General features: G+C 38.9%; 2 protein-coding genes and 1 pseudogene across 37 annotated transcripts in view; 1 reads left to right on the forward strand and 2 right to left on the reverse strand.

The window, feature by feature from the left end:
* Positions 1–27,073, reverse strand: part of TK2 (thymidine kinase 2) — a 1,024,677-nt gene that overhangs the window by 233,954 nt on the left and 763,650 nt on the right. The gene's annotated exons all lie outside the window — the stretch shown is intronic.
* Positions 1–27,073, reverse strand: part of TERB1 (telomere repeat binding bouquet formation protein 1) — a 58,829-nt gene that overhangs the window by 10,621 nt on the left and 21,135 nt on the right. For 14 of the 36 annotated variants that reach the window (XM_084960005.1, XM_084960011.1, XM_084959994.1 and 11 more), the window contains 8 exons: positions 21,086–21,146; positions 20,876–20,991; positions 20,658–20,780; positions 15,517–15,669; positions 13,452–13,583; positions 11,962–12,087; positions 10,427–10,584; positions 1,381–1,730 (listed from right to left, as the gene is read on the reverse strand). In XM_084960005.1, coding sequence (XP_084816131.1) covers positions 1,381–1,730; positions 10,427–10,584; positions 11,962–12,087; positions 13,452–13,583; positions 15,517–15,669; positions 20,658–20,780; positions 20,876–20,991; positions 21,086–21,146 — 1,219 coding nt within the window. Of the gene's footprint in view, positions 1–1,380; positions 1,731–10,426; positions 10,585–11,961; positions 12,088–13,451; positions 13,584–15,516; positions 15,670–20,657; positions 20,781–20,875; positions 20,992–21,085; positions 21,147–22,571; positions 22,704–27,073 lie in introns of all 36 variants that reach the window. The other 22 variants (XM_084959990.1, XM_084959985.1, XM_084959999.1 and 19 more) reach the window with 4 other exon arrangements.
* On the forward strand, positions 5,095–5,687 carry LOC110260938 (large ribosomal subunit protein eL20 pseudogene; annotated as a pseudogene).

Here is a 27,073-nt window from a genome sequence, read left to right on the forward strand (position 1 = left end):
AATAATACTGATACCACCAGTACATGGAAGAAAAAGTTACAAAAAAGGAAAATAGGAAGGGATGAGAGCAAAAAAGAGGACAAATTCAGTGGGCTAGAGGGCAAGAAGGCTGGCCCAAGAGCCTATCTCACTACTTTCCAATTCCACATTACTGAGTTAAAATTAACATCAAGAGAGTTCCCGTCGTGGCTCAGTGGTTAACAAACCCAGCTAGGAACCATGAAGTTGCGGGTTCAATCCCTGACCTTGCTCGGTGGGTTAAGGATCTGGCGTTGCCATGAGCTGTGGTGTAGCTTGCAGTCGAGGCTCAGATCCTGCGTTGCTGTGGCTGTGGCTGTGGCCGGCGGCTACAGCTCCAATTAGACCCCTAGCCTGGGAACCTCCATATGCTGCAGGAGCAGCCTTAGAAAAGACAAAAAAAAAAAAAAAAAAAAAAAAAAATTAACATCAAGAATGGTTTTGAAGGAGTTCTCATCATGGTTCAGAGGAAATGAATCTGACTAGTATCCATGATGACTTAGGTTTGATCCCTCACCTCACTCAGTGGGTAAGGATCCAGCATTGCTGTGAGCTGTGGTATAGGCTGCACACTTGGCTTGGATCTGGCGTAGCTGTGGCTGTGGCGTAGGCCAGCGGCTACAGCTCTGATTCAACCCCTCGCCTGGGAACCTCCATATGCCATGGATGTGGCCCTAAAAAGTAAAAAAAAAAGAGAATATTTTTGAAAAGGAAAAAGGGGGTGTGATGATGTAATCCATTTTTCTAATACTTGGTTTACCCTGAAATCTTCCCAGAACCTAACAGCATCCTCTTCAGTTTCCCTCTTAGCCCAGAACTATCAGAAGAGCAGAGAAGAAACGCTACAATCCCAAATGCAGCTGCACAGGCTACTGGTGAGGGAGAAAGGACATGTACTGGAGGTGAGGTACAGGGAACAAATGAAAAGGCAAGCCTAAGCCGGATTTTCATCACATCTTACTCTCTTTCATCAAATTAAACTTACAAACTGGCTTTTGTTACACTGCTGATGGATTATCAATACGTGCATTGTTATTTCAGGCATAGAGGGTCAATTTACCTTTTCTGAGTATCCGTTCTAAAATTCAAATCTGATCGTGTCCCTCAATTTAAAATCGTCAAAGGCTCCCTACACCTTATGAGTTAAAACAGAAAATCTTCAGTATTACATGCAAGGCGCTAGATGAACTGGCCCATTCTGGCCCATCCAAACTCCTTTCCCAACATTTCCTACATTAGGCTCCTCCCAAAACCATGTTTTATCATTTCTAAACCCCCGTGCTCAACAGTGTGGCACACTGTACTGCACACAAAAAAATACAGGCTGAATAAGTAAAGTTAGGAACAATTATTAAACTATACCTGGATTGAGAAACAAAATTCTTTTTTTCAGAAGTTGGTCCTTCATGGGAATTTTGATTGCAGCTTGAAATAGCTTTACATAAGGTCTTATTTTGCCCACTCTCCCTATAACAAGCATTAACAGGATTTGCACTCTTTAATAGGGTCTTCATTTGATCATCATTTGTACATGCTTTAGACATGACTTCATGGCACTTATAACCCTGAAGCTTTCTAGACTGGCTTTTATCCTTATCTTCTGCTTTGGGACCGCCACCACTTCTATCTGCATGGAGGTCTTTCAATGTATTTTGAATATTTATGTTCATAGATGAAACATTATCCTTATATTTTTCTCTTTGCATTTTTTCCTATAATGTAAAAATAAAAAGTAAATAATTTCAAAATAATCATTTGCTTTTTAATCTAACTTACACACTCTTTAAATAATGCAGAAGTTTATGATTGTCAATAGACTATACATAATTAAAGATGTAGTTTACATTAGCAAGAAAGGAGAGTATATTCATTCAATGATCTGGGGACAATTGGATAGCCATTCAAAAGATAAACCAAGGGAGTTTCCACTGTGGCTCGGCAGGTTATAAACCCAACTAGTATACATGAGAATGTGGGTTCAATCCCTGGCCTCGCTCAGTGGGCTAAGGATCCAGCACTGCTGTTAGCTGTGGTGTGCAGTGCAGACATGGCTCAGATCCTGTGCTGCTGTGACTGTGGTGTAGGCCTGCAGCTGCAGCTCTGGTTTGACCCCTAGCCTGGGAATTTCCATATGCCACAGATACGGCCCTAAAAAGAAAAAAAAAAACTAAATCTATATCTCACAATTTATACAAAAATAAAGTCAAAATCAACTAAATATTGAAATAAAAAAAATGAAATATGTTTTAAAAGAAATGATGATATTTTAATATTCCCAATGGAACATCTTTCCAAGTTTACACAAAATCAGTAAATCATAAGAGAAAAAACATACTTTACCACACAAAAAAATTTTTAAAATTCTGCTAGAGACCAATAACAATATGGGGGGGCAGACAGGGAAACTCGGGGAAAAAAAGGACCAGAAGCAAAATCAAATGATAATCAAAACAGCTGAAAGGAATATGTATAAATCATACCTCAAGATATAATTTTTCTAATAACATTTATAAAAAACTCTTACAATGAAGTATGAAAAAGAGCGATTACAGGATAGAAACATAGGCAAATGAGACGAAGAGTTCACAGGAACGGAAATATAAATAGTTCTTACATGTACGACAAATGCTCCATCTCACTTTAACAAGAGAAATAAACATTAAAGCCACATTGAGATATCTTTCTTCATTTACGACACTGGCAAAAATCAAAAGGGTGTAGGGAAACATTCTTGAACATCATGAGTGGGAACGTAAAATGGCACAATCTGTGGAGAAACGATTTGACAATACCTTTCATGATAAAAACTGTGTGTATCTTTTAAAAAATCCTCTAGATATATTTTTATGTGTCAAATGTCAACAGTAACTACAGTATGGTTTGTAATAGCTAAAAATTAGAAATAACCTGAATGTTCATCAGAAAGCAAACTAGCATATCCACCAGTGGAATACTGTGCAACTGTAAAATAGATAAATAAATCACTAGGGCTTCCACATAAAGATGATGACTTTAACATCCATATTTATTTTTAGTAGTTCCAAAAAAAATTAGAACATAAGTAGAACAACAGTTTTTAAAAAGGCATAGGAGTTCTCACTGTGGTGCAATGGGTTAAGGATCCAGTATTGTCTCTGCAGTGGCTTGGGTTGCCATGGAGGCATAGGTTCGATCCCAGCCCATTACAGTTGGTTAAGGATCTGGCATTGCTGCAGTTGTGGCATAGGTTACAGCTGTGGCTTACTTTGATCACTGGTCCAGGAACTTCCATGTGCTGCAGGTGTAGCAAAACAAACAAACAGCCTAAACCCACAAGGAAAAATGAAATAAAGGGCACAAAATTGCCGAAGCTGGAAAGTAGATATGTGAATGACAGTCTACTTAGTGAACTTGATAAAGTTGAAGTTGATAAAGCAGACTTAAAAGCTGACAATGGGAAAAGCCAAGTAATGACCTAAAATATGCTGCCAAACTTTCAAAAGACTTAGGAATTGGAGGTATAGTGAAGGTGGGGTTAAAAACAGGAAGACTGGATGAGTTTAAGAAGTAGCTGGGTTACTAGATCTGATCCCCAAATACACCCACTTTGCAGGCAGCTGACTGACATCAAAAGGCCTTCTCCCCCACCAAGATCACAAGATTAATCTCTGGAGGGGATAAAACAGAGTATTTACACTGGAGAACACTAAGCAAAGGTAAAGCCAGAATACTATCAAGAAACAAAGACTAAGAAAATATTTACATACTGAATACTAAGACTTCCAAGCTCTCTGCCCCCATTTATTTATTTCTTTTAAATGGCGGCACCTGCAGCATATGAAAGTTCCTGTGCCAGCAACTGAATCTGAACCACAGCTGTGACCTACACTGCAGCTGCGGCAATGCCAGATCCTTCAACCCACTGCGCCAGGCCAGGGATCAAACCCATGCCTCTGCAGCCACCAGAGCTGCAGCAATCAGGTTCTTAACCCACTTTGACACAGCAGGAACTCCCCCCTGCCCCCATTTTGATTCCAGCATCCTTGTTGTCAATTTCTAGGCAGGAGATTAGATATTAGAGGTTCTCCAAAAAATAACCCACTAATTAATTGAACAAGAATTCACAGCCAAAAATTTTCCAGGAAAGGGTCTTCCCGTTGTGACTCAGTGGGTAACAAAACTGACTAGTATCTATGAGGATGCATGCAGGTTCTATGCCTGGTCTCACTCAGTGGGTTAAGGATCCACTGAGCTATAGTGTAGTTCACAGACACGGCTTAGATCCCATGTGGCTGTGGTGTAAGCTGGCAGCTGCAGCTATGATTCGACCCCTAGCCTGGGAACTTCCATATGCCACAGGGGAAGCCCTAAAAACCAAATAAAATAAAATAAAATTCCAGGAAGGCTTTTAGCAATTTTTACATATTAGTAGCAATCAAAGAACACCAGAAATCTGAAGAAAGCTAGAGGCCAAGAAACCAAAATAAACAACAATCAAAAAACACCTCAGAGGAGAAAGATGAAATACAGAGTAGGGAAAAAAAAAAAAAAACAACTAAAAGTGAGTATTGGGGAGTTCCCTGGTGGTCTAGTGGTTAGGATTTGGGGCTTTTACCACTGCAGCCCAGGTTCAATCCCTGGTCTGTGAACTGAGATCCCACATCAAGCTGCTGCATGATTTTTAAAAAATTTTTTAAAAATTAGGAGTTCCCGTTGTGGCTCAGTGGTTAACGAATCCGACTAGGAACCATGAAGTTGCAGGTTCGATCCCTGGCCTTGCTCAGTGGGTTGGGGATCTGTCGGGTTGCCGTGAGCTGTGGTGTAGGTTGCAGACGTGGCTCAGATCCCGCGTTGCTGTGGCTCTGACGTAGGCTGATGGCTGCAGCTCTGATTAGACCCCCTAGCCTGGGAATCTCCATATGCCGCAGGAGCGGCCCTAGAAAAAGGCAAAAGGACAAAAAAAAAAAAAAAAAGAAAGAAAAAAATTTTTTTTAAATTACAAGAAAAATGAGAATTATATCAACTACTCTTCAATTTACAAATTATAAGAATGAAACAAGAATTGTGCCTTTTCATGGGTGGTGTAAAGGAGCACAGATGGAGTGCCATGAAGGCTAGATGCTAGAGTATAAGGTGGTGAAGCACTACCTGCCTACCCCTGAGTGCCGCTCACCACCCCTCTATCGCGTGTGAATCTCTGCACCATAATTGTGTTGTTGCCAAGTCCCACTTCTGGTACTTTGTGTCTCAGCTAAAGAAGATGAAGTCTTGGGGGAAAACAGTCTATTTTGGATGCGTGTTCGAGAAATCTCCCCCACAGATGAAGAACTTTGACATCGGGCTGTGCTATGACTTGCACAGAGCACCCACAACATGTACCAGGAGTACTGGGACCTGACCAGAGCAGGCACCCTCACCCAGTGCTACTAAGACATGGGCGCTCAGCATAACACCTCAGCCCACTCAGTCCAGATTGTGAAGGTCAAGGAGATCACATATGGCAAGCCCCATCAATCAGCAGTCAAGCATTTCCACGACCCCAAGATAAAGTTCCCACTACCCATTGGGTCCTGCATCATCAGCACAAGCCACACATCACCACCAAGAGGCCCAGCATCTTTCAGATGTGGGGGCTCCTTGTTCTTAGGTTTGCCCAAATAAACTCCTTGGGAAAACCAGGGGGAAAATGAGAATTATCATTGATATATTTAAGAGAAAAATGCCCAGTGAAGTCTTAATTCCATGAATAAGTTCAACAAATAAATAATAGGGTTTTAGAAAAAGAGGAAAGAGGAGTTCCCATCATGGCTCAGTGATTAATGAATCTGACTAGCATCCATAATGACACAGGTTTGACTCCTGGCCTTGCTCAGTGGGTTAAGGATCCGGCATCTCCATGAGCTGTGGTGTAGGTAGCCTGGGAATCTCCATATGCCATGGGAGTGGCCCTGAAAAACAACAAAAACAAAACAAACAAAAAAAAAAAGATTAAAAAAAAAAGGAGGAAAGAGAAAACAGGGAAGCAATCATCATAGCTCAACAGCATAACGCTATAAACTTTGTCATAACTGAAAGACACATGTTGACAGATTGAAAGTGTCTACTAAGTATACAACACAATGAATGAAAAGAGACTGATACCAAAGACACCTCACTGGAAAATTATATGAGCTTCCAAAGGGAGAACATAAGTCGCACCAAAGGATTAGAATGGCTTTGGACCTCAAGACCAACACTGGAAACTACAAGACTGAGGAGTAACATGTTTAATATACTGAGGCAAGATGCTTTCCAATCCTCCAAACTGTATGCTTAAAATGTGTAATTATCATTGTGTGTAAATATTATTTTAATAAAAAATATTTGGGGGGAGTTCTTGTCATGGCTCAGCAGAAATGAATCTGACTAGCATCTGTGAGGAAGCAGGTTCAATCCCTGGCCTTGATCAGTGGGTTAAGGATCCAGCATTGCCATGAACTGTGGTGCAGGTCATGGATGCGGCTTGGATCTGGCATGGCTGTGGCTGTGGTGTAGGCCAGCAGCTGAGCTCCGATTTGATCCCTAGCCTGGGAACCTCCATATGCTGTGGGTGCAGCCCTATAAAGACAAAAAAAGGTATATATTTTTTGGAAAAAAGACAACTGTTTAAAGCAAAAACAATAACATTACTAGGCAGTTTATAACAAATGTAGCAGTAAAATGGCAATAACACAAAGAACAAATGCAAATGTAAGCATACCATTGCAAAGACCTTACAATATTACATAAGAGGAATATTATTTAAATATAGACTATGATACATTAAAGATACATATAAGAACCTTAAAGCAATCACTAAAAAAACCAAGAATGTTTAGCCAGTAATCTAAGATGAGATATAATATTTTATTTTATTTTATTTATTTATTTGTCTTTTTTGCTATTTCTTTGGGCCGCTCCTGCAGCATATGGAAGTTCCCAGGCTAGGGGTCAAATCGGAGCTGTGGCCTCCGGTCTACGCCAGAGCCACAGCAACGCGAGATCCGAGCCGCGTCTGCAACCTACACCACAGCTCACGGCAACACTGGATCGTTAGCCCACTGAGCAAGGGCAGGGACCGAACCCGCAACCTCATGGTTCCTAGTCGGATTCGTTAACCACTGCACCACGACGGGAACTCCCAAGATATAATATTTTAAAATTATAAAAGAGAAGGCAATAAAGTAGGAAAAAAGGAACAAAGAACAAATGGGACAAATATGAAACAAACAGCAATATGGTAGACTTAAACCCAAACATATCAGTAATTACATTAAATGTAAATGGAGTGATCATATCAATTAAAAAGCAGAAATTAACAATCAGGTCCTACTGTATAGGACAGGGAACTATGTCTAATATCCTAGGATAGCTCATGAAGGAAAAGAGTACGAAAAAGAATGTATATATATATACGTATAAAACTGAGTCACTTTGCTATACATTAAAAATTATCACAACATTGTAAATCAACTTTAAGGCAAAAAAAGCAGAAATTGTCAGACAGGATTTAAAAAGATCAAATGATATGCTGTCTGTACAAAACCCATGCTAACTATAAAGACATAGGTTACAAGTAAAAGGATACGTCCATTAGCTGATAAAGGGAAAAGCAAAGTGTAGTATATATACAATGGAAAACTACTTGGCCGAAAAGGAATGAAGTACTGAAACATGCAAAAACATGAACGAGCCTTGAAAACATGCTAAGTGAAAGAAGCAAGTCAAAGAAGACCACGTATTATATGATTCCATTCTTATACCCACAAAAAGCAAATCTATAGAGTTAGAAAGAAGATTGGTGGTTGCTTATGTCTGGGAGTCAGGGCTGTGGGGGTGGAGGTGGGGGTTCAGGGAAACAGCTAAAAGGTACAGTTTCTTTTTGAAGGAAAAAATATTGTAAAATTGGCTATGGTGATAATTGCACATACCTGTGAAAATACTAAAAACTACTGAATTGTATACTTTATTTATCTATTTTTTTATCTTTTTCGGCCACCCCCAAGGCATATGGAAGTTCCCAGGCCAGGGATCAAATCCAAGCCAGAGGTATGACCCACACCACAGCTGCAGCAATGCTGGATCCTTAATCCACTGCGCCGGGCTGGTGATTAAACTGGGACCTACAGAGAGACAAGCTGGATCATTAACCCAGTGTGTCACAGCATAACTTCCTGAAATGTATACTTTAAATGGGCAAATGCTATGAGAACTACATCTCAATAAAACCATTTCTAAAAAAAGGAATGAAGGAGTTCCCATTGTAGCTCAGTGGTTAACGAATCCGACTAGGAACCATGAGGTTGCAGGTTCGATCCCTGGCCTTGCTCAGTGGGTTAAGGATCCAGCGTTGCCGTGAGCTGTGGTGTAGGTTGCAGACATGGCTCAGATCCCAAGTTACTGTGGCTCTGGCAGAGGCTGGCGGCTACAGCTCCGATTAGACCTCTAGCCTGGGAACTCCATATGCTGTGGGAACGGCCCTAGAAATGGCAAAAAGACAAAAAAAAAAAAAGTACCCATACATACTACAACATGGCTGAAGCTTAAAAACAGGTTAAGTGAAAGAAGTTAGTCACAAAAGACCATATATTATATGATTCAATTTATATAAAAAAATCCAGGAGTTCCTATTGTGGTTCTGGGTTAAGGATCTAGCGCTGTCACTGCTGTGGCTCTGGTTACTGCCATGGCGTGGGTTTGATCCCTGGTCTGGGAACTTACACATGCTATGGGTGTGGGGGAAAAAAAAAGTCTAGAATAGGCAAATATAGGGAGACAAAAAATAGATCAGTGGTTGCCTAGGCTTGGGGGGAGGATGAATAGGGAATAGGGAGGGTGAATGCTAAATGGTATGCAGTTTATTTTTTGGGGTGATAAAAATGTTCTAAAATTGATTGTAGTAATGGGTATACAATTGTGTGAGTATACTAAAAACCAATGAAATGTATACTTTGGGTCAATTGTATGGAATGGGATTTATATCTCAATAAAACTATTACAACTACATATGTGGCAGGGTATTTAGAGTTGACTACACTGGTGATAAACTGAGTATTTTTAAAATGTTCATCAATAAAAGACTATTTAAATCAATTATGGTAATCTATGATATTGAATAGTACTCAGTCTTTTACAAGGATAAAATTACTATACTAAGTTGGGACTCTGTTTTATTTTTAAAAATGCATGTACATGGACTTGGCGAACAGACTTGTCATTGCCAAGGGAGAGGGGGAGGGAGTGGGATGGACTGGGAATTTGGGGTTAATAGATGCAAACTATTGCCTTTGGAATGGATAAGCAACAAGATCCTATTGTATAGCACTGGGAACTATATCTAGTCACTTATGATGGAGCATGATAATGTGAGAAAAAGAATGTATATGTGTATGTTTGACTGGGTCACCTTGTTGTACAGTGAAAGTTGACAGAACACTGTAAACCAGCTATGATGGAAAAAATAAAAATCATTAAAAAAAATTTAAAAAGTTAAAATGCATGCACAAAAAAGGTGTACAGTATATGCAATAAAATACATGCACAAAGATACAAAGTGTACATACATAGTAAAATATAGAAATGTTCAAAGGTCAACACACAGTTGACCTTTGAACAACAGTGAGGCAGTCGAAAATCCACATATACTTTAGTCAGCCCTCCATATCCACTGTTCCACACCTGCTGAGTCAATCAGTCTGAGACTATGTAGTATTGTAGCACATATTCATTGAAAAAAATGCAGGTATGAGTGGATTCAAGCAGTTCAAACACCTGTTGTTCAAGGGTCAACTGCATATATGTGTGTATAAATGTGTGTGTGTGTGTGTACAGTATACATGTATGTATGTGTGTATATGTATAGATATATATATAGAGAGATGATTACTTCTCCATTCTTTCTCTTTCTCGAAACCTTATTATACAGACGTTAGATCTCCTGGCTATATCTTCCATTTATTTTTTTCATTCATCATTTCACCTTTTTTGTTGTTGTTTTTTGTTTGTTTGTTTTAGGACCATATACCCGCAGCATATGGGTGTTCCCAGGATAGGGGTCCAATCGGAGCTACAGCTGCCGGCCTACACCAGAGCCACAGCAATGCCAGATCAGAGCCACATCTATGACCTACACCACAGCTCACGGCAACGCCGGATCCTTAACCCACTGAGCAAGGCCAAGGATCAAACCCACACCCTCATGGATCTTAGTCATCAGGAACTCCCATCATTTCCACTTTTTAAAAATATTTTTCTTCATGTTCAAGGATGATTCCTGAAGTATTACTATTGAATTTTAAATTTAAAATCATTAAAGAAAATAACTCAGCAAGAAAAATATTTCATCCTCTAACATCTTCTGTTAAAAAATATTTGAAAAAAGTTCTCTATTCTTTAAAACAAAGAAGCCAACCTCATCTCCTTCTCTTTCAAGTTGGTCTATTCTGTGTAGAATTTCCTTTGCTTTCTTCCAGTAATCTTCAAGATTCTTCTCCTTCATATTTATGTTCTTTAATTGTTCTTTATCTTCATCAAAAGAATATTCTCCTAGACTTAGAGATAATTTCTCAGCTTTGTAATGTGGGAAAAAAATAGTGAGTTTATCTATTACTAGAAATGTAATGTTATTTTAACACTTTAAATAAGGACAAACACATGGCCCATACCCCCTTCTTCAAATTTTTCTCATCCAAACTGCCTAAGTGGTACCGAAAATAAGTGGAAAGTAGTGCTTGGCAGAGAGGGAGGACCCAAAGAGTCATAAATTAGACTTTACACTTCAGAGTTATAGGAAAAGAATAGTATGAAAATATGTCATGCCAGGCATATAAAAATCCTCAGGCTTATGGATACTGGTTTTAAAGTAGGTTTTTTAAAAATGTTTCATAAAGTGATTCCTTCCTATAATTCTTTAAATTCTCTTTTCACATATTGTGGCGGCAGTTTTTCTTTCCAAAGACCAAATTCCTTTTCATGGCCACTTCCTCTATGGTCCAGTGGTCGATTCCTTCAATGCACTAGGTTCCTTCCGCTCCACAGGACATTTGTGCCTCACTGTTGCTCGTGCCTGACACACTAGACCATAACAAACTCCCTTCTTTTCACCTAATTAATTCTACTTTTGGATCTCAGCTGAAGAATCACTTCCTCCCAAAGCATTTTCTGCTCCAAGTCTAGGCCACAGTTCTCTGTTACACGTGAAGATCTGTGCTCCATCCATTCTTAACCCTTATGTTAATTTATAATAACATTCATTTTTTATATTATTCAATTACCATTTCTCTAATTAAACTAAGCTCTATGAGCAAACAGACTGTTGTTTCTTATCACCATACCCCTAATGCCTAGCACAGTACCTGGCAAATGAGACATTTTAAAAATAAACAAATGAACGTCCTTTACACAATTTAATCTTAAATCACTTGCAGCCCTCAAATTTATGTACTACAACTAAATCTGTCCACACTGTATTAAATAAGTAAATTATCTATACTGTTGGTCTCTTCCATATAAATTTTCTACATACAAATAATACTCCAAATTACTCATGTCCAAATTACATAATCTGATTTTCAAATGTAAGAAGAGCCTGGGAGCTAAAGGGGCTTGGTTCATTAAAACAGGTATAAATTTCCCCTCATTAACTTTTTTTTTTGTCTTTTTGCCTTTTCTAGGGCTGCTCCCACGGCATATGGAGGTTCCCAGGCTAGGGGTCTCATTGGAGCTATAGCCGCTGGCTTACACCACAGCCACAGCAACTCAGGATCCAAGCCGCGTCTGCGACCTACACCACAGTTCACGGCAACACCAGATCCTTAATCCACTGAGCAAGGCCAGGGATCAAACCCGCAACCTCATGCTTCCTAGTTGGATTCATTAACCACTGCGCCATAATGGGAATTCCCCCTCATTAACTTTGGTTAGTATTTTTTTTAAGAGTAAACTTACTAATTTTTTTGCAGTTGTGAAGCACAAAAGTGGCAGCTTTGTTTAGTTCCTCATTCTGAGATTCAGTCAAAGCTTGTATCATGAGTGGAAGCCCATTGTTTTTAAAAAGGTCATACTGATTTTCCTCTGGAAAACACATCAAAAATTAAGTAGAAAATAGTTGCTTTATCTTAAAACTATCTGCATGAGGTCATAATTCTACCTTGTGATAACTGTGAACACAGTTCAAATTTTAAAATTCAATAAAACAAAGTTTCAAAGGTATTTTCAATGTATTTATTTATTTATCTTGCTTTTTAGGGCCGCACCCACGGCATATGTAAGTTCCCAGGCTAGGGATCAGAGCTAGAGCTGCTGGCTGACGCCACAACCACAGCAACGCAGGATCTGAGCTGCATCTGCGACCTACACCACAGCTCATGGCAATGCCTGATCCCCGACCCACTGAGCGAGGCCAGTGATCGGACCTGAATCCTCATGGATACTAGTCAGATTCATTTCTGCTGTGCCACATCAGGAACTCCCCAAAGGTATTTTCAATTTAGAAAATAATCTAACAGTTCCCTCGTTAGTGTAGTAGGTAGCATATCAATCTCATAGAAAATAATCTACTTATCAAAAAAAATCTACTTGCATAAGATAACTAAGTCTGATAAGTGATAAATCTCTGAAATACAGCCAGAGTAGCGTCATCATAACTCATAAGAGTAAACAAACTGCCCTCATTCGGTTTTAAAAAAGGTATAGTTTTCAATTACACCTCAATAAAAAATCAAAAGTAAAGTGAAAAATTTTAAAGCCTAGTAAATCCCAGATTATACAAAGATTAAGAGAAAGAGAAGAGAAGAAGATGAATGGAGAGAGTGTAAAATGAGGGAAAGAAGAGAGAGAAGAAGCAAGAGAACAAAGGAAAGTGGAAAAGTGGGAGGAGAGAGGAGATTGGAGGAAGAGAGGAAGGAGAGAAGAAAGTGAAGAGGGTAAGAAAGGAGAAGAGTCTGGACAGAGGAAGAAGCAGGAAAGTGACAAGAGGGAGAAAAAGGAAGAGGAAGAGAAAAAAGAAAGAGAGGAGAGAATGATAGGTAGAGAAAGAAAGAACTTTCAAGGATTTTCAAAGAGGGAAAACAGTATCATATCTGTGTGGCAGTGTGAAGAGTGGACTGAAAAATGGAGATAGAAGGAAGAGCACACAGGGAGGAATCTATTGCCATAAAACTGGTGAAAGATATTGAGGGGCCGGGGGCTTAAATTGGGAAAGTAGCACTGGAATTGAGCAGAAAGGAATAAGGAGGGATAAACAGAAGTGGAACTACAGGTCTTAGTGACTGGCTGAACACAACGGATGAAGAAGGATGAGGAACAAAATGACTAGTTTGAGGATGAGGAGAAAGGCAATAGTAGTGCTAAGCCTTTCATATGACTGGAGGGAAAAGTGAATGCAGATTTCCATCCCACTCTTTTTTTTACGAAAACCAAGTAAGTCCAATACTTACCACAATCCTCTGTACAATGACCAAGAGTAAGCATGATGCTAAACTTTTCTCCTGCATCCAGACTTTCATGAAGCAGTAGTGCCAGAAGTTTTGAAACAATGTGGTACTTGGATAGTACTACCCCCAAAGTAGCTAAAATAGGGGGAATACAAATTAAAAACTTTTAATATAATATAGTATTTTCCAGATATTACACACACTATTTTTTCAGATCTTATCCTGGGAGAATGATATATCTACATAATATCTAAAATTCATATTTTATATAACATCTAATATACATATAGATATATATGTGTGTGTGTATGTGTGTGTGACTATAAATAAATGCATTATAATAAAATGGTGGCTTATGTAATCCTTATTAATCCTTCTTCCCAAACTAAAGACATTACACTAAAGCAAGTATTTTGGAGAATGCTTTCTTCTTAGTTGTCCTGCACAATGCTATGAATATGAAGTAATAATATTACCTTTCTAAAAGCTATTTAATCTCACTTTACATATCTCTCCTTATCTAGATTGACAGTAAAGACCTTCCTATCCAATCAATTCCTACCTGCCATTGAAATACACTACCAGCTGGCCATGGTTCTACTGAAATTAATAATGCAGTGAAGCATACCTGAAGCTATACTGAGATGTGACAAAATTCAAGAAGTCTATCATTTTAAGCTATACTTCTCAGGGTTTTGTTTTTAGGTTTGTTTGTTTGTTTGTTTGTTTTTAGCAGAGTTCAGAGTCTAAAAGGACTGATATCAATAAAAAAGTTGTGAATTCCTTAGGAGACTATACCTTAATCAATGTTTTTGGCCATGCCCATGGTATATGGAAGTTCACAGGCCAGGGACTGAATGCACCCCATAGCAGCAATCTGAGCCGCTGCAGAGACAACAGCCAGATCCTGAACTCATTGTGCCATAAGAGAACTCAAGCTCAATCATTTTTTTTAATCTCTAGAACTCACAAAGTGCTCAGCACACAGCAGGCCCTAAATAACTGATTTTTTTTTCTTTTTTTGGCTGTCCCATGGCATATGGAGCTCCCTGGCCTGAGTCAGGGATCAGATCCAAGCTGCAGTCACAACCTAAACTGCAGCTTCAGCAATGCTGGATCCTTAACCCACTGTGTCGGCTAGGGATCTAACCAGTGTCCCAGTGCTCCCAAGATGCCGCCTGTTTGGCCCTATTTGGGGTCCCGTTTTGCCCCAGCAGGAGCTCCCAAAGAACTGATTTTTCTTTATAGTTATCTACATTTTTTTTCCAGTTATTTGTGAATGTCAGAAGTTGCTTATTATAGGAGTTCCCATTGTGGCTCAGCAGTAATGAACCCGACTAGTGTCCATGCGGACTCAGGTCTGATCCCTGGCCTTGCTCAGTGGGTTAAAGATCCAGGGTTGCCTGTGAACTACAGTGTAGGTTGCAGATGTGGCTTGGATCTGGCATTGCTATGGCTATGGTATAGACCGGCAGCTGCAGCTCTGATTTGACCCCTAGCTTCCAAATCACCCTCAGCCCTTAAAAAAAAAAAAAAAAAAAAAAAAAGAGTTGTTTATTACAGATTTATAGACTATCACTTATCAGGATTTGTATATGTGAGAAGCAGCCATGAGTTGAAGTCTGGTTCTGCCACGCACTAGTTATAGAAGGGTAAATCTATCTCATACTTATCAGATAGAGGCATACCTTAATTCTTCATCTAATTTAAAAAATACATATAAATTGGGTTTTCCATTCCCTATATCTCCAAAATGTGCCTTGATTTCTCATCTAAACTTTTTCATTTTAATGCTGCTTTTTAACTGAAACAAAGGTTTAGGACTGACAGTCTTATCTTGATTTTAACATCAAACTTGAAGTCAGAAGACCTAGATTTGAATCCTTAGGGAAATCAGAACTTCCAAGGGAAAATAAGAGTTGGACTAGATAATTTCTAAGATTCCCTCCCACTTATGAGAAACTGGAAGTCCAATCCATGCTAGTGTTCAATCTATCATTTGAACACACACCATGCTGAATTTAAACAAAATGCAATTGTAGAAAAATTACTAAGTATTTTCACTCACGATTATCAGCAATACATGCATCCATAGTCTTTGTCACCACCACTGCAAGCTTAGCACTGGAAATGGTCTTGTGTGAATCAGACTCCAGCTGAACAAGAACTTGAGACAATACATCCAGTCCACCCACAGACATAAAGTATTTCTGAACATATGCTTAAAGAATAAAGTAGCAGAACCATTAATACCTCAAATAAGACAAGCATCTGATTTCATTAAATTAATCTGCACTAAATATAACATTAACTTGACTGTTTTGTTTTTGTTTTTTGCATTTTTAAGGCCATACCCGAGGCACATGGAGGTTCCCAGGCTAGAGGTCAAATCGGGGCTACAGCTACTGGCCTACGCCACAGCCACAGCAAGGCCAGATCCGAGCCACATCTGCAACCTACACCACAGTTCTTGGCAATGCCGGATCCTTAACCCACTGAGCGAGGTTAGGGGTCGATCCTGCAACCTCAGAGTTACTAGTCGGATTCGTTTCCACTGTGCTACAATGGGAACTCCAACATTAACTTGACTTTTTTTTTTCCTTGCCTTTTTAGGGCCACACCTGCAGCATATGAGGGTCCCAGGCTAGGGGTCAAATCAGAGCTATAGCTGCCAGCCTACACCACAGTCACAGCAACACAGGATCTGAGCTGCATCTGTGACCTATATCACAGCTCATAGCAAAGCTGGACCCTTAACCCACTGAGCTAGGCCAGGGATTGAACCTGCATCCTCATGGATGCTGATCAGATTTGTTCTCACTGAGCCACGATGGGAACTCCTAACTTGACTTTTTAAAAATACTTACTAAAAATCCTAAAATTAAAGAATGAAAAATTCAATCTTTAACTATGTATATACATAATCGCAAGACATAACTAATACAAGAAAATCACTTCAACATATTATAACTACATGTATAGTGCAGTATTTCTTGTTATGTTAGATATCTTGTTTCATTTAGCAAGAACTGGTATATTTTACAAGGATGGATTAAACAAAGTCCTTCAACAGAGCTATAAAGAATAGATTCATTCATTTAGCTTGGTATTACGATTAGCAAGCTGACTATTTTCTGAATTCCAACATAAGTCATTCCTAAGATTGCCTGAATCAACAAAGGGCAACGTAATTTAACTGTTTCCAAAAGACCCACATATTTCATCCATCTTATTTAAGCCTAATTCTTACTTTTTGGAGCATAAAATAGTAACATATTATTGAGACTCATAACAACTATTGCAGGCAAAGATTCAATGACAGAAACTTTTTTTAAAGTATTTAGTCTTTTGTTCCCCTGTTGAAAATGATTCTAATGGGAAAATATTCCTTGGGTCTGTACATTCAACTGTCTCTATAGTTCCTATCTTAGCAATGGGCTTATAACAAATGGATGATATATGGGCTAGTGATGATCACTGTGTCACAAAAACCTTCCTCCCAGTCTTCCCTAGTATCACAAACTGAGCCAGGATGATTTAAAAACAAAAATCAGAGTTCCCATCATGGCTCAGTGGTTAATGAATCCGACTAGGAAGCATGAGGTTGTGGGTTCGATCCCTGGTCTTGCTCAGTGCATTAAGGAGCCGGCGTTGCCGTGAACTGTGGTGTAGGTCACAGAGGCAGCTCGGATCTGGTGTTGCTGTGGCTCTGGTGTAGGCCAGTGGAGCTGTAGCTCCAATTAGACCCCTAGCCTGGGAACCTCCGTATGCCGCAGGTGCGGCCCTAGAAAAGGCAAAAAGACAAAAAAAATAAATAAATAAAATAAAAAAATAAACACAAAAATCACTTTTCATATTGTTCAGTAAAACACAAGATCTTAACCTAACAACTTATGTTCAAAATTTTTTACATCGGGGAATAGAACTGTTAGGAAATGTTATTTAAGGATAACATTTTCAATATTATGGAGATTCAGAAACAGGCTTCTTTACTATAAAGTATTTTCATTTAAAAAATCCTAGGAAAAGGAAATATTTTTAAATTCTTAGATGAAATTGGACACTATGTTACCACAAAGATTTACAGTTATAGTCTATACAATGAAGATTCAGGCTTAGAAGCAGAACACCCTAAGCTTGTACACTGACCATTTCAAATTATCTCTAATCTACTTGCTGAGAGTAATAAGGTCCTATAACAATTACTCACCTAAGCTGGTATTTGAAGAAAGGAAATGTCAAAGCATCATGGAAATAGATTTCAATTTTTGAAATTATAGAGATCCTTTGCATGTGAAACATAACTATCTGCTTTAAACGTTTGAATACAGATATATACCAGCAATGTGTGAGAAAGTTCTAGTTGTCCCACGTCCTCATCACCCACTTTTAGCCATGCTAGTGGGTGTATAGTGATATCTCCTCAGGGTTTTCCTAGGGACACATTCTTCATCAGATGTATAGTTCACAAATATTTTTTCCCAGTTAATGGCTTTTCACCTTAACAGAATCTTTTGAAGAGTAAAAGACTTTTTTTTTTGTCTTTTTGCCTTTTCTAGGGCCACTTCCCTTGGTACATGGAGGTTCCCAGGCTAGGGATCTAATGGGAGCCATAGCCGCCGGCCTATGCCAGAGTCACAGCAACTTGGGATCTGAGCCGAGTCTTCGACCTACACCACAGCTTACAGCAACACTGGATCCTTAACCCACTGAGCAAGGCCAGGGATCGAACCTGCAACCTCATGGTTCCTAGTCGGATTCGTTAACCACTGCGCCACAACAGGAACTCTGAAGAGTAGAAGATTTTAATTTCAGTAAAGTCCAATTTATAATTTTTTTTTTTTTAGGGTCACATCCACAGCACATGGAAAGTCCCAGGATAGGGGTCAAATCGGATCTGTAACTGCCAGCTTACACCATAGTCACAGAAACTCAGGATCTGAGCCGCGTCTGTGACTGCAGCTCACAGCAATGCTGGATCCCTAAACCACTGAGTGAGGTCAGGGATGGAACCCACATCCTCATGGATACTAGTCAAGTTTGTTTTGTTTCTGCTGAGCCACGACGGGAACTCTCTATAATTTTTTCTTTAATGGCTCATGCTTTTTGTGTCCTAAGAAATCTTTGTCTACTCCCAAATTATAAAGATTTGTTTCTAGGTTTTTGTCTAGAAGTTTTATAGTTTTAGATCTTACATTCAGATGTATGAATTATTTCAAGTTAATGTTTGTATACTTCGTAAGTTATGGGTTGAGATTCATATACCATAGATAGATAACTACTTTTTCTAGCACCATTTGTTCAAAAGACTATCTTTTCCAACATGGAGTTATTTTGGCACCTTTGTAGGAAATCAGTGTTTGGGAGCTCCTGCTGTGGCTCAGTGGGTTGATGATCTGGCCATGTCTCTGTGGTGGCAAAGGTTCAATCCCTGGCCAGACACAGTGTGTTAAGGATCCAACATTGCTACAGCTGTGGCTCAAATTTGATCCCGGCCATGGAAATTTTTGTATGCCGCAGGCAGGGCCAGAAAAAAAAGAAAATCAACCACGAGTACATATATATATGTCTATTTCTAGTTATTTTGTTCCACTGATCTATGTCTACACTTATACCAATGCTACACTCTTGATTACATGCAGTAAGTACTGAAATCAGGTAATATAAATCCTACAATCGTGTCCTTTTTCAAAACAATTTTGACTATCCTAGCCCCTTTTCATTTCCATGTAAATTTTAGAATCATCTCGTCAATTTCTACAGCGAAGCCTGCTGAGATTTTGATGAGGAATGTCGTGAATCATGAATGTCATTTGAGAAGTGACATTCTAACAACATCGAATCTTATAATCCATAAGTGTGATATTTCTCCCATCAATTTAAGGTTTTCTTTATATCAGCAACATTTTACAATTTTCAGCCTATAGATATCAGACATATTTCACTAAATATATCACTAAGTATTTTGGCTTCTCAACGGGAACTCCTATCTATTTTTTCTTGAGTGAGCTTGTGTAGTTTGTGTTATTCAAAGAAATCTCTCTAGTTCATTTAAGTTGTCAAATGTAATGGGATAAAGTTATTTCTAGGAGTTCCCATTGTGGCTCAGTGGGTTACAAACCCGACTTGTATCCGGGACAGGGGTCCAATCCCTGGCTTGGCTCAGTGGGCTAAGGATCTGGCATTGCTGTGAACTATGGTGTAGGTCACAGATGTGGCCCAGATCCCGCACTGCTATGGCTCTGGTGTAGGCTGGCAGCCATAGCTCCAATTCAAACCTTCGGGGAACTTTCATATGCCGCAGCTGCGGCCCTAAAGAAAAAAAAAATGTCTATTTTTTTATTATGCCTTTTTTTGTCCTCCTAGATACTAATCGAGTTTGTTACTGCTGAGCCACAATAGGAACACCTATTATACTTTTAATATATGTTACAGTCTATAGTAATGTCAAATCTCACTCCTGATATTGGTAATTTGGGCCTTCTCTTTATTTCATGGTTAGTCTGACTAAAGGATCCATTTTACTGATTTTTTCAAAAACCAGCTTTTCGTTTAATTGATTTCTCTATTCTGTTTTTTTTTCCTATTTCATTGAATTCTAATCTTCTCTTTATTATTTTCTTTATTCTACTTATTTTGAGTTTAACTTGCTCTGTTTTCTAGTTTTATAGGTGGAAACTAACATAATTGATTTGAAAAATTTCTTCTTTCCTGTGCAAGCTTTAATTCTATAAATTTACTTCTAAACACTGATTTTGCTGCATCCCACTGTTTAATGTTATGTTTTCATTATCATTAAGTTAAAACATTTCTAATTTCCTCATGACTTACTTTTTTGACTCTTAGATTTGTGTTTTTTGTTTTGATTTGGGTTTTTTAAGTACTGAGTTGCTTTATTTCTAGATATTTGGGACTTTTCTAATTTAATTCTATGTGGTCAGAGAACATACTCTTGAGTTTTTATAGTTTTGCTCTCTAGTTGTTCTGTTTTATGAGGGTACCTGGGGGGATCCAAAAGAGTGCCGCCACTACCATCTTCCCACTTCCTTCTAACAATACCTACTTTAAGATTTTCCTATTTGCAATAGTATAAACACATCCAAAATTACTCTACTTACTGGAATTAACTCATTAATTAATTCACTAGGTTTTTTTAATGCTTTGAAATATGTTTCTTCAAGTACAATCCAGAGTGTAATCAATACTTACTGTTGTTTGCAAGAGTGAGTCCAATAAATGAGCAAATAGGGCGAATTATCTCAGGTTTCAGGCAGTTTATTAGCCAGTCATTAGCATGTGGAAAAAGTGAACAGCAAAGCATTTGATTTTCATCTAAAAGGAGAAAAGGCAATCATATTTTAATATATTTGGAAAAAGTGAGTTTTCATCTGTTTTTATTTTTATATTTAAATAGCTGAGATAATTACCATTTTGAGGATTGTTGACACAGACACACAGAGTACTGCACACTGAAGACCACAACTGATAATTCTGGAAAATATTTTTATCTGACAAATTCAACTCATATTTTGAAAGAACTGTCCTATTAGATTAAACAGAAAAAGAAGTAGTTAATACAACTGAGTTAAAATCTGAAGAAATGAATAATTAACAGTAAGAAACTTGTATTTACTTACTTGAACAACTGTGATAGAACTGAAATACAACCTGTTTCTCTCACAAGTGTCTGTCCAGTCCCTTAAAAAAACAGCCATATATTACATGAATATGACTTTTGTCTACAAAATAACTTTACAGAAGTGGAAAACATTTAAGTAGTATTTTTAATAAATAACATTCTGGAGTTCCCGTCATGGCTTAGTGGTTAACCAATCTGACTAGTATCCATGAGGACGTGGGTTCCGATCCCTAGCTTCACTCAGTGGGTTAAGGATCCAGCATTGTCGTGAGCTGTGGTATAAGTTGCAGACACAGCTCAGATGTGGTGTTGCTATGGCTGGGGTGTACGTTGGTGGCTACAGCTCTAATTTGACCCCTAGCCTGGGAACCTCCATATGTCATGGGTGCAGCCCTAAAAAAAACAAAACAAACAAACAAAAAAATGTCTGTCACTTTAAAGTATTATATAATACCACAAAGAGTTATAGTAGCTAAAAATCTCTGTAATCAAGATCATTATGGAAAATACTTATGCTTAGAGAATGACAGCATTCAAATTTCCTCTAAAAATTTCAAAAACATTTATTTTGCATGGTTCTGTGTTATAATACAAAAATATACTCTAAGAATTAAAACTAATTCAAAATAGAAAAAATAAATCTAGAAGCATTTAAAATGTGTACAAAATTTCTAACAATTTGAAGATTTAAATAAAGCAACATTAAAAAACAACCTTGGCCTGGGCAAGAGGTATATAGGAACACTCTATATACTATTTTTCCAACTATTTGTCAATCTAAGATTACTCTAAAATAAAAACTAAAGCAGGAGTTCCCATTGAGGCGCAGTGGAAATGAACCTGACTAGGAACTATGAGTTTGTGGGTTCAATCCCGGCCTTGCTCAGTGCGTTAAGGATTTGGCATTGCTGTGAGCTGTGGTGTAGGTTGCAGATGCAGCTCAGATCTGGGGTTGCTGTGGCTGTGGCATAGGCCAGCAGCTGTAGCTCTGATTCGACCCCTAGCATGCGAACCTCCATATGTCGAGGGTGTGGCCCTGAAAAGCAAAAAAAAAAAAAAAAAAAAAAAACCCCAAAAACAAAAACCTAAAGCAATGACAACAGCAAAAACAAAATAAAACTTTAGCCAAGAGCTACATGAAATTTAGGGTCATTGCTGCCTGATACAGTAAACACTGTAACTAAATGGTCAATTCAGTGGAAAATCAACCAAACTAATTCATTAAATGCCTCTCTTTCGCTTTTAAAGCTGTTCCTTTTCAATATTATTAAATAATACAAATAACTTTACTATTTTTAAAATTAATAAATATAAAACAATTAAATGCATGTTATGAATGTTCTTTCTCTTTAAAGCTAGTAGTTCTCAGAAGTTAGTATGATTTTACAAAAGGCACTGATGTAAGGACTAGAATAAAAGGATTAATGACAGAACCAATTTACTATTTTTTTTAATGTTTCTACAACCTGAGAGAATGTACTTACTATTATTCGAAACTAGAACCAAAATAACATAGACAGACATTCTTTTCAAATTTGTGTTTGAATCACTGTTAGATAAGAACCAAGTTAGGTCTTCAAACAATTCTGATGTGCACAAAGTCTGCTGACAGTAAACTGGAATATGAAAATATAATTTTAATTTACGTACATTAGCATAAACAAGTTTTTAAAATATTAACAAAATATAAAATTGTCATATGGATGGTTTTCAACCAGATTTCATTTCACTGACATTTATTAGTCTTACAACAAATTCTGACAAATTTATGTTCTGACTCAGGTAACAGACCAAAGAAGTAATATCTTAATCAGAAGTACTTGATCTAGGTTCTAAAACATGAATTGCAGTCCCACAGAATTTCCAATAAGAATACTAACCAAACAAAAAATAAATAAATAAAATAGGATAAAAATTTGAGGATAAGTAACAAAACAAAGCCAAAGAAAAATTTAAGTCAGAAACTTTCTTTAGAAAAGAGAAAGAGGAGTTCCCATCGTTGCGCAGTGGTTAACGAATCCGACTAGGAACCATGAGGTTTCGGGTTCGGTCCCTGCCCTTGCTCAGTGGGTTAACGATCCGGTGTTGCTGTGAGCTGTGGTGTAGGTTGCAGACATGGCTCGGATCTGGCATTGCTGTGGCTCTGGCATAGGCTGGCGGCTACAGCTCCGATTAGACTCCTAGCCTGGGAATCTCCATATGCCGCGGAAGCGGCCCAAGAAATAGCAAAAGAAAAGAGAAAGAAATAATGTTTATTCTATTTTTCAAGACTTTTCTAGAAATAAAGATATCTTTTCAGGAGTTCCCTAGTGGCCTAGTGGTTAAGGACCCAACATTGTCACTGCTGTGGTATGGATTCTATGCCTGGCCTGGGAAATTCTGTACACTATGGGTGTCGTCAGAAAAAAAAAAAAAGTCTTTCCAAAAAGCAAAAATTATACACTCCTGAGAATAGGGTTTTTGTTGTGGTTTTGTTTTTTGCTGATAATCATAAAATAAACAGAATTTAAAATAAAAACAACTTGAGGAATTTCTGCTACAGAGCAATGGGATCAGTGGCATCTCTGCAGCACTAAGAGGCAGGTTCAGTCCCTGCCCCAGAACAGTGGGTTGAGGATCTGACAGTGCTGCAGCTGTGTCATAGTTGCAATTTTTTTTTTTTTTGTCTTTTTGCCTTTTCTAGGGCCGCTCCCGAGGCATATGGAGGTTCCCAGGCTAGGGATCCAATCAGAGCTGTAGCCGCTGGCCTATGCCAGAGCCGCAGCAACACGGGATCCGAGCCGAGTCTGCAACCTACACCACAGCTCACAGCAACGCCGGATCCTTAACCCCTGAGGGAGGCCAGGGATCGAACCCGCAACCTCATGCTTCCTAGTTGGATTCGTTAACCACTGTGCCACAGCAGGAACTCCAATTTTTTTTTTTTTTTTATAGGTTGCAATTTCGACTGGGATAGGATCCCTGTCCTGGAACTCCATATGACACAGGGCAGCCGGAAAAAAAAAAGACACATGTATCCAGTGTCTAGAATAGCTTTTAGACACTTCTCAAAGGCAAAGACAATGTCTCATTTATCCCTAGTGCTCCAGCACACAGCTTGGTTCTTTATCAAGTAATTAAGACATATTTAATGGACGAAAATATAAAGTTATTTGAAAAACTGACGGTTTAAGTTTAACTTCATTTAAGAGAAGAAGGTTTTTGGCAACATGAATTACCATACAAGATAGTTGTGGGTTATCTTCATATTTTGATTCAAGTACTTGGATTTAATGACAATGAACAGAAAAGAAAAACTAGAGATTGACTCATTAAGTAATAAGGGTAGAATCTCAAATCAATGAGGAAAAGACATACTTTTTTTAGGGAGGTTTCCAGGCTAGGGGTCAAAGAGGAGCTGCAGCTGCCGACCTACATCACCACCACAGCAATGCCAGATCCGAGCCATGTCTGTGATATCTATGACCTTCACCACAGTTCACAGCAACACCAGATTCTTAACTCACTGAGCAGGACCAGGAGTTGAACCTGCACCTCATAAAAAATAGTCGGGTTTGTTTCTGTTGAGCCACAACGGGAACTTAGAAAAGATCTACTTTTTAATAATAAGTGTTAGGATAGCTGGATTGCCATAAAAAAAAAAAAAAAGATAAAACCAGAACCACTAATCACATCACACTCCATGAAAATTCAAAAAGAATACATGTATAAGTAAAAAACAAAACCATACAGGTAGCAACAGGAAAATGTGGGTGGATTCCCCTATAACCTGGGAGTATGAAAAAAATTCCTCTGATTCAAAACCCAAAAGCAATAAAATGTATGATACATTTTATTTTTATAAAAATTTTAAAAAATTATGGCCAAAAAACACTAAAAGACAAAATGAAAAAATGCTTCCAGGAGTTCCCAATGTGGCACAGTGGGTTAAGAATCCAACTGCAGGAGTTCCCATCATGTCTCAGTGGTTAATGAATCTGACTAGGAACCATGAGGTTGCGGGTTCAATCCCTAGCCTCACTCAGTGGGTTAAGGATCTGGCATTGCCATGAGCTGTGGTGTAGGTCGCAGACACGGCTCAGATCCTGCCTTGCTGTGGTTCTGTTGAAGCCTGCCAGCTACAGCTCTAATTAGACCCCTAGCCTGGGAACCTCCATATGCCAAGGGTACAGCCATAGAAAAGATTTAAAAAAAGATGAAAAACAAACAAACAAAAAAAGAATCCAACTGCAGGAGTTCCTGTCATGGCTCAGTGGAATCGAAACTGACTAGCATCCACGAGGACGCAGATTCAATCCCTGGCCTCGCTCACTGGGTTAAAGATCCAGCACTGCTGTGAGCTGTGGTGTAGGTCACAGAGGAGATGTTGCTGTGGCTGTGGCACAGGCCAGCAGATACAGCTCTGACCGAACCCCTGGCCTGGGAACTTCCATATGCCATGGGTGCGGCCCAAAAGAGACACACGGGTTTGCTCCTCGGCCTACCTTGGATACGATTAAAGGATCTGGTGTTGCTGCAGCTGTGGCATAGGTTGCAGCTGCATCTAAGATTCAATCCCTGGCCCAGGAACTTCCATATGCCATGAATGTGGCCATTAAAAAAAATTGTGGAGTTCCCATCGTGGTGCAGCAGAAACTAATCCAACTAGGAAGCATGAGGTTGTGGGTTCGATCCCTGGCCTCGTTCTGTGGGTTAAGGATCTGGTGTTGCCGTGAGCTCTGATGTACGTCGAAGACTTGGCTTGGATCCTGCGCTGCTGTACCTGTGGCGTAGGCCGGCAGCTGTAGTTCCGATTGGACCCCTAGCCTGGGAACCTCCATATGTCGCTAGTGCTGCCCTAAAAAGAAAAAAACAGTTTCCGGGAGTTTTCTTACAGCGCATTGGGTTAAGGATTTGGCATTGTCACTGCAGTGACTCAGGTTGCTACTGTAGCACAGGTGTGATACCAGGCCCTAGAATTTCCCTATGCCACAGGTGCAGGCAAAAACAAATAACAAACAAAAAAGATAAAAACAAGTTTCCAACTAATGACAAAAAAAATGTGAAAGATTTTGAAACAATGAAAACAATCACTGACGGTCCTGTCTAGCACACCATTCTAGATTATTTGTGCCTCTTACTGTCTTTGGGCTATTTTATAACTCCGTAAATTACAGAAAACCTATAGTAATACAAATTATTCTTGTCCACAGAAACGCAAAATATTTTGGCCAGATATTGCCCTGAAGACAATGACCAGTTATATCATAAATTTATTTATTTACCAGTTATTCATAAATTTCAGCTTTCCCAAATGCCTATAGTACTATTTTTTGCCATTGCTTTCAAAACAGTTTTAACATTTTACTGGTTCCCTCATTACTTAATAAGTTAAATAAAATCTTTGACATGCATTAGTTTTTAAAAAAATTTTTGTCTTTTTGTCTTTTTAGGGCTGCACTCACAGCATATGGAGGTTCCCAGGCTAGGGGTCCATTCAGAGCTGTAGCTGCCAGCCTACACCACAGTCACAGCAACTCGGGATCTGAGCTGCTTCTGTGACCTACACCACAGCTCATGGCAACACCGGATCCCCAACCCACTGAGTGAGGCCAGGGAGCAAATCCATGTCTTCATGGATGTTAGTCAGATTCGCTAACTGCTGAGCCAAGACAGGAACTCCTGGCATGAATTAATTTTTTTTTTTCCCTTCGGTCTTTTTAGGGCTGCACTCACAGCATATGGAGGTTCCCAGGCTAGGGGTCTAATTGGAGCTGTAGCCACCAGTCTACACAACAGCCACAGCAACGTGGGATCCGAGCTGCATCTGCGACCTACACCACAGCCCATGGCAATGCTGGATCCTTAATGCAATGAGTGAGGCCAGGGATCGAACCTGCAACATCATGGTTCCTAGTTGGATTTGTTTCCACTTCACCATGACGGGAATTCCATGAATTAATTTAAATAAAACACCTGGATAAAACTCTCCAGACATGTAAAAAAA

This window comes from Sus scrofa, chromosome 6 (genome assembly GCF_054392235.1).
Source record: "Sus scrofa isolate SSC_HxYL_T2T_F1_AM1 chromosome 6, Sscrofa_HxYL_maternal_Yorkshire_Landrace_v2.0, whole genome shotgun sequence".
In the NCBI taxonomy this organism is placed as follows: Eukaryota; Metazoa; Chordata; class Mammalia; order Artiodactyla; family Suidae; genus Sus; species Sus scrofa.